This window comes from Argentina silus, assembly GCF_951799395.1.
Source record: "Argentina silus genome assembly, chromosome: 19".
Lineage (NCBI taxonomy): Eukaryota > Metazoa > Chordata > Actinopteri > Argentiniformes > Argentinidae > Argentina > Argentina silus.
Genome location: NC_139673.1, coordinates 15,485,802 through 15,498,478, shown reverse-complemented (window position 1 = coordinate 15,498,478; position 12,677 = coordinate 15,485,802). Strand labels below are relative to the sequence as shown.

Sequence of the window (12,677 nt, the reverse complement as noted above, 5' to 3'; positions counted from 1 at the left end):
TTAAAATAATCTATGTACACAATACTTTCACAAACAAAATACAGCAGATACAATAACCCATAAACTGGACTACCATACTGTAGATTCAACACCTATTGCCTTTATGAATGGTAGTTCATATGAATGAAAGTTCCTTGAAGCATGATGAATATGTTCATGAGTTAAAGATAAACAGGACACACAGTTTGTCCAATGATGAACATTTGTTTATTATTTATAATATGCAATTGTAAACAAGATCACATTTGTTGTTGTTTTTTGCATTCCTGGTAAAAATGCCCAGCACAGTACAGTAGTAGCATTCAAAGACTGAACAACAATAATGCTAAACAAAACAGCAACAAAGCTTTGTTTCTATTTTCCCCATTGTCACACTTTACTTTCGTTTACTCTAAATGTGCCCTGAGTTTTAGTTTCAATTTCTGCCCTGTGACGGTTCCTGGGTGTGTAGAGAGCTCAGCCTGATGGTAATTCTAGAACATTCACAACAGCTAAATACTGCCATCCTCTGTTCACCAGCAAAAACAACAGGGTAAAACTAGGAAGCATCCGAGTGATATTCAAGATCTTCAATGGTACTTCAAGCAAATCTCTGTCCATTGTTCATGCTTAATCTTTCAGCTTTCTTTCTTTAACGATTTCTTCTCCTTTCAACTGGCAAAAAGAAAGTATAATCATTCCAAAGGCGGTGAGTTACTGAGCCTGAACCTGATAACTTCATTGAAGGGAGCACAACCTGCAATGCCTGAAATGTTTATCTCACACTGCAGTGTTTGTAGGAAGACACATATTTGCTCTGTCTGTTACCTGGCCTTGGATTCCCGCAGGTGGAGGTCGGTGGAGGAGACACTTGATTGGTCGAACCAACACAGGTATCACCATGGTTACCTGCTACTAGTTCATTGGTTGTCTCCACAGTCCAGGAAGACTTCAACAGATATTTGGGCACATGCTGAAATGACACATGTTGGTTCTTTTAAACCAGCAATTGATTCATATTCATCTGATTCATATATGTGGATTACAAAGTAGTTTGAAGGGAGCTGAGAAGAATCAAACAAACAGAGTGCCTTTACAATACAACAGAATGCTACAAACTATGCCAGGGGAGGCTGGTGGAGGTAGAAATCCGAGGACCTACAATGAGCCCATCCTCAGATTTCTACCTCCACCAGCCTCCATTGTACTCTACTGACCAGTAAGGTGTAAGGCGGAGGGAGGGGCTTCCTGGTAGTCCTGGTGTGGACCCTCTCACTGCGTCGTGCGGTAGCAGATGTACTGGTCTGCCCTATAGTGGAGGTCCGTAGGCGACTGGCAGTAGGGACAGCGTCAGCAAGCAGGTCCATTACCTCTCCATCGCTCACCTCTTCCTCAGCAGCAGCACCATCAACAGTGCCCCCTACAGAGCACCCAGTGTATCTGTCAGGAAGTTACATGGACTTAACACATATTGGGGTTACTATAGTACAGTAGTCCCCACATAGTAACAACACTAGTAAGTAATGAAACAGCATTTGGTAAGACAGGTTATTGACTTAATGTACGTGGGTCCAGGCGGTACTGGGGACCAGATTCCTTCATACTGGTCAGGAGTCCTACTTGTGTTAGCAGAGCTAGCTGCACACTGAGACCTACCTGTTAGCAGAGCTGGCTGCTCGCTGAGGCCTACCTGTGTTAGCAGAGATAGCTGCACACTCTGGGCAACACCAATTCCTGGCAGGACTTGTGTCAAGCTGGGGTGTCAAGCAATCTGTATGGTACCTAAGAGTGGAGACACAAACATACTTTAAATCAATACAAGTTAGGACTGCTAATAATGATTTGGAACTGTAAAGTGCTAACACTGTTAGTTATACAGTAATGCAGTTATTCAAACAGACACAGTTATAATGTTGTTATTAACAGTCAATTACACAGTGAGAATGCCATTAGTAACAGTTAGAGTCACACACACACACAGACACAGATACTGGCTGAATCTCAAAAGTCTTTCTTTGATCCCTCCTCACCTTCTTCTCAAAACTCTTCAGAGGAGAAGATCTGAGGTTCCTCCCTTTCGGACCATCTCTTCTGGTGCATTTTGCAGGAGAAGGAGGCCAGAAGGAGGACACGAGGAATCAAGTAAAGACTTTTAAGATTCATCCAGTGTAGTTGACCTCTGTAGCCCAAACAGCAGGTCATAGGTCGAAGGGTAGAGGTCAGCCTCACCCTGAGTCACAGTCGGCACACAGTACCAGCTGGTGCCCCCGGTCGCTCCGCCCACACTCCTCACAGATGACATGTTCTGGCCCCTCTTCCTCTTCCTCCACAACCTGCCTCCTCTTCTTCACTCTGATCTATATGGGACACAAACACAACGTTACATTTAATTAGTTAATTGTTTATTTGAGTAGGGGCAGATGCAATAACATTGACAGATGGACATGAACAACAGTCAGATGCATTGCATCAAAACATGTTAGCTTGTGCTAATGTCCCAAGACATTGGAACTACACTACATGTGCATTACATATAACATACTACATATTACATACCACATCACATGTATGTGAAAAAGGGTTAGGAGAGTATTCTACCTGTTTCTGAATGTCCCCTCCTATCCGGCCCCTCTGATAGATCACACTGAAACCCATCCGATCCACTGGACAGGAGTTGACGTTCTCCAGAAAAAAATATACAAATGTCACCCTGTCACATGTAGAGCACTATACAGTTCACTGTATTTCAACATCACTGACTTCAGCACACAGAATAATAATAATAATAATAATAATAATAATAATAATAATAATAATAATAATAATAACAACACACAGAATAATAATAATCCCTGAGATTTAAATTGACAATTGCACATCACCCAGGCTGCTGATTGGCTGCTGTCTCACGGATGAGTGAACGTACAGTTCCTTGTGTGAGGCCTGAGGATGGAGGGAGGGATGGAAGGAGGGATGGAGAGATGGAAGGATGGAGGGATGGAGAGATGGATAGAGGGAGGGATGGGTTAGGGGACCAGTGAATAATTTGAGACAAATCTGAGACTAATTACCATGGACCACTGCAGAATACAGTCAAGGCAGAAGATGTGCTGGCAACTCTGCAGGGTGCCCACTGTCTGCTCCTCAAAGGGGTTTAGACAGATCAGACATCTCTCTGAGTCTCTCTCTGTGCCCACCGCTTGCTCTTCCAAGGAATCCATATAACCCTGGATAAACCATGTTCATTCAATTAAGGTCATTTTTCCTTCAGAAGTCTCTCACTTGCTTCAATCTGAATTAAAACCAGAAGTTTGGTTGAAAGATATTAAATATTAAAAGTGTAAACACACGGGGGATACGAAATGGATCATATTTTCAAGTCATCAAAGTCATACAGCTGAGTGCGTATGTCACGTAACTGTGGTAAAAGGGCAATCTTCAATGAATCATTTATCACATAAACCTACCAAACCAAACACGAGAAGCCGCATCACATCACACTGCTAACCTGACATTTTCACCAGCACCCACTCATGCCGACTCTCCCTAATTTAACAGTAAATGTACGTCATATTACGTCAATAATGTTGACACACAGCAAAAGGCGCCGATAATAGTCGCAAGAAGTGTACATGTATCACTATCCTTTCCTTACCTTATCTAAAGATACGTGCAGCTTCGAACGCGCCAGAATCATACGTCACACAAAGATCATGTCGTCCTATTGGCGGTATTCAACGCACCCCTGGGATCGGATAGGACAAGAGTTCTGGTGGGGCGGATACCAATTCGTTTGTCTGACTGTGTATTGGTGGTTTCCGACGTCAGTCATCTGAAATGAGTATATGTGGAATGGTTGATTCGAAGAGGTGAGGTTTGCTGAGTACGTGCAGTGGATCCCAGTTCTCTGTACAGCACTGAAGTCGTGGAGGGAAACTAGTGTGACCTATTTCTTCTAGTTAAGAATAAAACAACTTCAAAGACCGTGTCAATCTTGAAGCTAAGTGGAGATATGGTGAGTCTTGTGTCTTGTGTGTTCTTATTGATCATTGTAATCATTTGTTACAGTATTATTTTCTAAATAGGGTTAAGGTTAGTACCTGTGACTGTGAATTAATTGAATGTAGGCCTATCCTTGTTATGTTTTACCTTAAGCCTATTCTTGTTAGATGTTTTACTTCATCATCATTGTATTTTTCAGCTGCCTACTCTTTCGGAAATTGTTAAATACAGAAAGATCATCCTCTTCCCCCATATAATTCATACCGGCATATCCTTATAATGTTTTACCTTTATCATATCATTATATTTCTGTTCTGAAGTGCTTATGAGATCCAAACGCTGGTGAGTCACTGACAGATGCACAATGCGCGTCCTCTGTACTTCCAGTGTGCGTGTGACAGCGGCTAACCAGCCTTTAGGACTGTCAGCTGCTGTCATGGTGGCTGAGGGACAGCTGTGACTGGGCAGGGGACTCTAGAGAACGTCAGAGCTCTGCCACACTACCACTGACTGAAGGAGAGACCACAGAGCCCATGGCTCTTTCTCAACTGATAAAAACTAAATTCCGAGTGTCCTCTCCTCTGTCATCCACTCGCTCCCTACTCAAAAAGCATTGGGGAAGAACATTTAAGGATAGGAAGCGAGTGTAGGGTAGTGGAGAGGACACAAGGACGTTTATTACAATTGAGAAAGGGTCTTTGTCTTCATAGGCAAAGAGGTGTCTAGAAGGTAAAACTGTGGCATATGATTATGTTGCGTTATCAGTCCATTCAGTCCAGTTCATGCAAAAGTCTAATGTTCAAGGTGAGTTAGCTGCAGGCCTAAGAGAGTAGATCTGGTTTGGGGCACAGTCAAATATCATTCGGTTCTGTCCAATTCTTGCAAAACTCTGAATAAAGAAATATAATAATAATAATAATAATAATAATATGGACCTTTATTACAGTACATGGCTAAAAGTGTAAATCTGTACAAACAGAATGTTTCATGACATATTTTAAAGTTACAGAGATATATACTTCAAATTATGGGTGAGGTAAAACATCAACAAAGTCACTGGCTCCTTCATACACATGCACATAGATCTGCATAGTATACTCATTCACCACATACAAACATACTCTCTGAGCAGATTGTTTCCACACACACACACACACACACACACACGCAGCTGGCTGGATATCAGTAGGTTCTGGAGGTTCCCAGGAGCTGCTTGCTGACAGGAGGAGTGAGGAGAGGTCTGTCAGAGGAGACATCAACATGCTGCATGTTAGAACATATCTTGTCAGTCTAAAATGGACAATTATTCTGTTTCTGCTCCCAAAAACCCCCCCAATAAAACAAAAACACAATCAGTTAGTTGCCTCTAAATGATCAACTGTCATAACTGCCTGTGTGCTATCTGAGACCTAATGATGGAGAAGTCAGGTATAGTGTAACATCAGGTGCAGATAGATAGAGAATCCATGTAAAAGGCAAATGGAATGACAGGCGCTTCGCAGATGGTGTCAACTATCCCTTTAATTTGAGCAACGTAAGCTTGGGGAGGCTGGTGGGGGTAGAAATCGGAGGACGGGTTCATTGTAATGCATGGAATGGAATTAGTAATGGTATCAAACACATGCCTCCCCTGGTGTTAGCATACCTGTTAGCCTACCCGACAGCACACCTGTTAGCATACCTGTTAGTATACAGTAACATTAGGTATACAGATAGCCTTAATTTGAACAGTGTTAGCATACCTGTTAGCATGGAGTAGCCGTGTCTGTCTGGTCCTCCTCCTGGAAGCCTGCGTTGCAGAGGTAAGGCGTGGCCGTGGGGAGGGGGTGTGTCTGATCGTGGAGGATGAGGTCCGTGTATGAAGGGGCGGGGGGACCCGTCTGCAGTATAAACTGCTGCAGGTTACACTGTCGTAGGTCCTTGTTGAGCTCCTCCATCTCCTCACATCTCTCCTGCAGGGAACGCAAGGGTTAGGAGGTATGGACAACCGCACAATAACTGATAACATAGTCAAAAATGTGCTCACTTTATTTGAATAAAACTTGAAAGCATTGAAAAGGAGCATTGTGTCCACATCCTTTCTGCATTAAGTTTTCTGAAATTCATTGAAAGACTGAAATTGATTGAAGTTCTTTTATGCCAAGCCTCGCTGTTTAATTTGGAAATCGTGTTTAAAAGTTTGGGACGACTACATCTTCCATAGTATACTAGGATGCCTTCTGGTGGTACTGAACGTTTTAACCACACGGGGGCGACATACGCCATGGATTGAACTGAGCTGGGCAACCACCACCAAGCAAGGCCTTCTTCTACATGTTGAATTCAGTATTCACGCCACGTAAATCGTCACCACACAAACTGCCAACAGAGCTGCATGAACAAAAGTTGACGTGAACGATGTCTGGGAGAATAAGCATCTAACACCGTAAACAACCCAACCTCTGACATTTTAGAGCAGTGAGCATTGTGTGTGTAAAAAAAACTATTGCAATGCTGTTTGTGATGTGATGTGAGGTGAAGCCTGTAAGGCAGTTTTCCACGATGGATGTAGTACAGCATACAGCAGTGGAGGCTGGTGGACGTAGAAATCGTAGGGCGGCACCATTCCTTATTCCATTCCATGCATTACAATAAGCCCATCCTACGATTTCTGCCTCCACCAGCCTTCCCTGGTATAGAGTTCAATTACTCATCATCATTGTTCACCTATGAGACAATACATCCCGGAGGCAGCAGTGTCTCTAGGTTACAGTGTCATATATCCCATAATATAATCCCTAAGTAACTAAGCAGTTCCGTAGCCAGAGTGTGACACATCCTCTTTCATACAAATCCCGGGGGCTGTTTGTAATGGGTCGGTCTTTTGTGATGCCTGTGGCAGTTTGTTTGACATGGTCAGCCATGACACGTCCGCCACAATGGGGGGATTACAGACGGAACAATGGAGGGGTGGAAGTCTAAGGGGTCTGCTGTACCCACTCACTAGATCTGTTATCACTTAGAGAAATATATGGACTGTTCTGTAGCACAGAGAGGTGGATGGACAGATGGACACACATTGGTCAGAGGGTAGGATAGCCAGATAGATGGTTAGATAGATGAAGATTAAAAGATAGATAGATAGATAGATAGATAGATAGATAGATAGATAGATAGATAGATAGATAGATAGATAGATAGATAGTTAGTTAGTTAGTTAGTTAGTTAGGATGAGTCTGGGGTAGTTCAGTGGATTGAGTAGAGAGTTGGTTGGAGAGGTAGATCATGACTTGGATCTAACACCAATAAATAAGGTCAAAAGAAGACTTTTTCTCATAGGCCAATAGCTGCCTTCCACTAATCCAACCATACAATCAAGAGTACTTTCAGGAAAGGAGGAGGGTAGGACCAAACACATTTTAAAAGTAAGCAAACATGCATACTGTATAAATTCAGTTTGATGTTCTTTTATGTTTTATTCTTATTTCCCTGTTTTATTTGTTTTTCCTTTCCCTGTTTTGTTTGTAACTTGCTTTCTACTTATTTTTTTTGCGTTCTATATAAATAAAGTTGTTATGATTACAATTCTTACTGTACCCTACCTGCATTCTACCCTCAGCCGTCTGCAGCTCTCTCTCAGCCTCTGTGAGCATGGCGTCCAGATCCGCCCCCTGCTGCAGCCGGCTGTGTAGCTCCTCTCTCAGCAAGCCCAGGGACTCCTCGGGGTGTGGTGTGCCAGGCTGGGAGCTCTGTATGTGGGCCTCGTGTTGGAGGTCCTGCCCCAGCCTGGCTGAATGGACCTGGAGGTCCTGGATCCGGTAGCTGTGGTCATCCAGTGAGGAGTAGAGATGGTCCAGACGTCTGTGTATATCTAGACAGCCAAACATACTCTATGTTAATGTCTGATGAATGTGTAGGCCTAAGTTCTATGTTGCATATACATGGATGAGGAGAGTATATACAGTAATTGTACTATTGAGCTCAGACAATGCCTTCTTTATTGAGGGGTTCTGTGTACCCCATGTACAGTTAGGTCCATATATATTTGGACTCTGACACAATTTTTGTTATTTTAGCTGTTTATCAAAACATATTCGAGTTACAGTTATATAATATGGGCTTAAAGTCCAGACTATCAGCTTTAATTTGAGGGTATTCACATCCAAATTGGAGGAAGGGTTTAGGAATTACAGCTCTTTTATATGTAGCCCCCTCTTTTTCAAGGGACCAAAAGTAATTGGACAATTGACTCAAAAGCTGTTTCATGGACAGGTGTGGGCTATTCCGCAACATGCGGTCAAAGGGGTTCTCAATGCAAGTGAAACAGGCCATCCTTACGCTGCATAAACAAAAAATCCATCAGAGAGATACAACATTAGGAGTGGCCAAATCAACAGTTTGATACATTCTGAGAAAGAAAGAACGTACTGGTGAGCTCGGCAACACAAAAAGGCCTGAACGTCTACGGAAGACAACAGTGGTGGATGATTGCAAGATCCTTCACATGGTAAAGAAAAACCCCTTCACAACATCCAGCCAAGTGAAGAACACTCTCCAGGAGGTAGGCATATCATTATTCAAGTCTACCATAAAGAGAACACTTCACGAGAGCAAATACAGAGGGTTCACCACAAGATGCAAACCATTCAATTACATTTGAGCCCCTGGAAATAGGGACTGTATAAAAATGGTTGCAATTCCTAAACGTTTCATACAATATTTTTGTTCAACCTCTTGAATTAAAGCTGAAAGTCTGCACTTCAATTGAATCTCGAGTGTTTCATTTCAAATCCATTGTGGTGGCGTACAGAGCCAAAATTATGGAAATTGTGTCACTGTCCAAATATTTCCGGACCTAACTGTATATGCATTTATTTATGTAATGTGTTTTGTTTTTGATATGATGTATACTGTGTTGAGATCCTGCTGATAATGCACTTTAAAACTAAATGAACTTTTATGAAGTCGAACTGAATTAAGCAGAAGTGAATACATGCCTTGTTCCTGATCCCTCTCCGCCAGCAGCTGCTCCTCCCAGTACTCCCCATGCCCCAGTTCAGCCTGGTTCTGCTTCAGCCTCATCTCCAATACATCCAGCTCCTCCACTAGGCCTGGAGTCAGGCCTGGGGCTGGAGTTAAGGGCCTGTCCCACTCCACGACCTCTACTTCCCTCTCCAGAGCGTTGAGCTGGGCCTCCAGGTCCCGTAACCTCTCCTGCTGCTGTAGCACCTGCCTGAAAACCTCCTCCCTGGACTGTTGACACTCTGAGTCCAGGGAAGGGGTGGGGGAGATCAAGGAACGGGTGAGGGAGTCCAGGGAAGGGGTGGGGGAGATCAAGGAACGGGTGAGGGAGTCCAGGGAAGGGGTGGGGGAGGACTGAGGCTCTGGGGATGCTCTGGGTGTCCAGGCCTTGTTTACTTTAGTCCTCCTGGGGAAGGTGGAGGGGCCCAGGTTAAAGGTCAGAGCCTTATTTGGCCCCCTACGTCTGGGGGCCTCTGGTTCAGGGTACCTGGGCAGGGCTCGGCCTCTCTCTGGGCTGGGCTGGTCAGGTCCGTCGGAGGTGCTGGGGCCGGTTCGACGCAGGATGAACTGGACCTCAGAGGCCAGCTGACCCAGCAAGGCCAGAGACTGCAGGGGACAGTCATTGGCCACCAGCTGCCTCTCTGTGTCCCGGAACCTCTGGATCAGAACATAGCGACCAGTCTGGCCTGTGGAAAGTTGTAAAAGTCTAATTATGACAAAAAAACATCATTCAATATGATTAAGTGTAATTTCAAGGCCTGATCTTGATATATGATACATGTGCTTGACTCAAACTCATGTCAATGAAATTGAAAGAGCCAAAGAGACTGACCAATGGCCTGTGCAAGAGCGATGACCACTTCCTGACAGGATGTCTCCAGCGATAGGCCACACACCACCCTGGCCACGCCTTCCACCCACACCTTCAGCTCCATGTTCCAGCTGTCACGCAAACTCAGAGCAACATGGCCACAACATCCACCTGTGAGAGAGGGGAGGGGACGAGGTCAGCTTCAAAGACTGGAGACAGTACACTCCAATCAGAAACAGTGGACATGCATTTGCACACACATACACACACACACACACACACACACACATACACACACACACACACACACACACACACACACATGCACACACACACACACACACACACATGCACACACAAATCAGCTGCTAGATAGCTACCATGATCATCAGAAAAACAGGACCTTCAGGTACCAAAACAAACTTGATTCTTGCAGGAAACACTGTCCTGGGAAAAAAGCTGACCATCTGACTCCTACCCTCTGCAATTCTACACCTACAGTTCTCTACCTGTCACCCGAGTGATGAATGACCAGAGAAGGAACCTGAACTACCAGAGAGGTCGGAGAGAGAGGAAGAAGGTCTTGTGTGTGACACTCTCATGGTGTCAGTATCCAGACATGAGGAAGAACCAGTTTGAAGACATATCTGTTGCTCTATCACATACATTGTGCAGGAAAGGTGCTGTGCATGGAGGTTCAGTAACCATTACGCCTGCAGCACTGAGAGAGAGATACATCTGACACAGTGCCAAGATCTACTGTGGATGCCATGAAAGGGGAGGAGGAAGGGGAGGATGAAGAGGACAGAGACACCATGGCAGCCAAAGGAATGCTGCTCTCCACTCGTCTTCCTGACACCCTCTCCCCCATATCTCCTGTGTCCTACTTTCCTCTTTTGAACTTATCTCTCCACACTCCTCTCAAGCTTTGAGGGAGAGACATTTTCAGAAGATTATGGTCTGAAGCAGGGGACCAGGCTGGTGGAGGTAGAAATCGGAGGACGGGCTCATTGTAATGCATGGAACAGAACGATTCCGTTCCATGCATCACAATGAGCCCGTCCTCCAATTTCTACCTCCACCAGCCTCCCCTGGTCTGGAGGAGCAATACAGTACAAATAGGCGAGACCGCTTCTGACGTCATCCCTTATCCAAATCTAAAACCTGGCAGAGACATTCCTGTCACGTCTGTGGCCGAAAGTACTAGTTTTACACTCATGTGAGATTAAGCATGGACTTTTTAGGCTACTTAGGAATCTTGCTGTACTTTATTGGGTTGGATGCGTAGGCTAGATTTGATTTCTGGGAAATTCATTACGATAGCATTAAAACACATCTTCTCAGCAAAAAGGCAGAATTATAACAATTAAACCTAATGGTGATTCTGATGTTCATTGATGATGTGCTGCTTTGAGTGTCTGTGTGTCCTTTGTTGTTTGTATTGGCTGGTGCAATCAAATCAAATTTCCCTTCTGGGGATTATTTAGGTGCTTACCTGTAAGTAGTATCTTACAGTATCTTATCTTACTGTATCTTATCTACTAAACACCTGCCCTACCTAGTCTTCAGAAGACAAAGAAGAGGAACAGTGAGGTTAAATGGAGACCATGTAAATTGATTTGCTATTCTCTCTCACAGGCATAAGGTTACATTGTGAAACCACTACAGAAACGTGAGCGCGCACACTCACACACACACATTCACAAATGGTTGACTTTCGAGCGGGCAGCACTTATCCCCCAGGGGAAAGAGATTTACAAAGAGACCGACAGAGAGAGAGAGAGAGAGAGAGAGAGAGGTATGCAGAGTTTCAGGTGAATCCAGCTGAAACTAAAATTCAGCCCCACCCACTAGTCAAGATCACCCAACTACCCTAGGAGGACATTCTAGAGAGAGAGAGAGAGATAGAGAGAGAGAGGCGGAAGAAAGGACACGGGTTAAGTGTAAGAATGGAATGTAGAAATGATGATACACTGACATTCCTTAAAGACAGGGCACCACCTACATGTACCTCCCATCACACATGTTTACACACAGCTCAGGAGAGAGCAGTTGTTTTTAATATTTTCTCTGGCACAAAGGTTTTGCCTAAATTGATATGATGCCAAGACTACTATATAAGCTACAGGAGGCCCGCAAAAACACAAAAGCAAAATGGAGAAATCAACAAAGGATTAATGTCAGATATCTTAACAATAATCATTTACATGACTGTTGCATAGTCTGTCCCTACATTAAGTGAGAAATTAAATCAAAACAGTGCTCTCGTACCAATTACACATTTCTAAGACATTTCAAAGACATTTCAAAGTCAATTTATGGTATAGGTCAAGTTGTCTTGCTGTCTTACCAGAAAAAGAAAAACAGCTTGCATTCTAAAAGCAGGATGAGTGTGTGCCTACAAACACAGTATTTCATTCACCAACACACTGGTAGGTTACTCACGTAAATGACCCACTATCTCCATTATTCTCTGTCCAAATCTGTGTTCATTCCCCTGAGTTAACTGAGTTAATATAGATTGAATATAGATTGTCAAAACTTGCTTGCAGTCAACTTTGGCATAGTGTAGTTGGACCCATTGCCAGGCAGCATATCACAGTATCTGCATACTGATTTAAACCCTAACCTTAAACAGAAAGAGGACAAACCTGTTGTTACAACACAGGGATATCTCTGTTCTTACCCTACCTGTTCATCAAAGCTCCCTCTTTTTCACTCGCTATCCGCGCCACTTAGATAAGTAATCAAGTCCAGAGGATACGAAACAGGAGAGATCAGCAGGAGAACTGGTGTGAGCAGCAGGATCCTGGGTAGTAGTGGTAGTCCAGAAACTGCTCTGACGAGATAGAGCACTGGAGAGAGCGGAATGAAGGTCTGGAAT

General features: G+C 43.9%; 2 protein-coding genes across 4 annotated transcripts; both read right to left on the bottom strand.

Annotated features, from left to right (window-relative positions):
• Positions 1–202: 202 nt before the first annotated feature.
• LOC310819826 (PHD and RING finger domain-containing protein 1-like) lies at positions 203–3,581 on the bottom strand. 2 transcript variants are annotated; one of them, XM_083691232.1, is made up of 8 exons: positions 3,447–3,581; positions 3,051–3,206; positions 2,578–2,661; positions 2,209–2,336; positions 1,670–1,761; positions 1,197–1,399; positions 808–952; positions 203–654 (listed from the first exon to the last, which is right to left on the bottom strand). In XM_083691232.1, the coding sequence occupies exons 1-8, from the start codon at positions 3,468–3,470 to the stop codon at positions 632–634; spliced, it is 855 nt and encodes a 284-aa protein (XP_083547358.1). In that variant the 5' UTR covers positions 3,471–3,581; the 3' UTR covers positions 203–631. The 2 variants fall into 2 exon arrangements, with proteins under 2 accessions (XP_083547358.1, XP_083547359.1); XM_083691233.1 differs by lacking the exons at positions 203–654; positions 808–952 and having other exon boundaries at positions 1,260–1,419.
• Positions 3,582–4,900: 1,319 nt separating this feature from the next.
• Positions 4,901–12,677, bottom strand: LOC310819443 (ras association domain-containing protein 7-like). Of its 2 annotated transcripts, none has more exons than XM_083690740.1 (6): positions 12,485–12,677; positions 9,815–9,964; positions 8,958–9,668; positions 7,563–7,831; positions 5,724–5,933; positions 4,901–5,221 (listed from the first exon to the last, which is right to left on the bottom strand). In XM_083690740.1, exons 2-5 carry the CDS (start codon positions 9,915–9,917, stop codon positions 5,727–5,729), a joined length of 1,290 nt encoding a protein of 429 aa, XP_083546866.1. In that variant the 5' UTR covers positions 9,918–9,964; positions 12,485–12,677; the 3' UTR covers positions 4,901–5,221; positions 5,724–5,726. The 2 variants fall into 2 exon arrangements, with proteins under 2 accessions (XP_083546866.1, XP_083546865.1); XM_083690739.1 differs by lacking the exon at positions 12,485–12,677 and adding an exon at positions 12,239–12,279.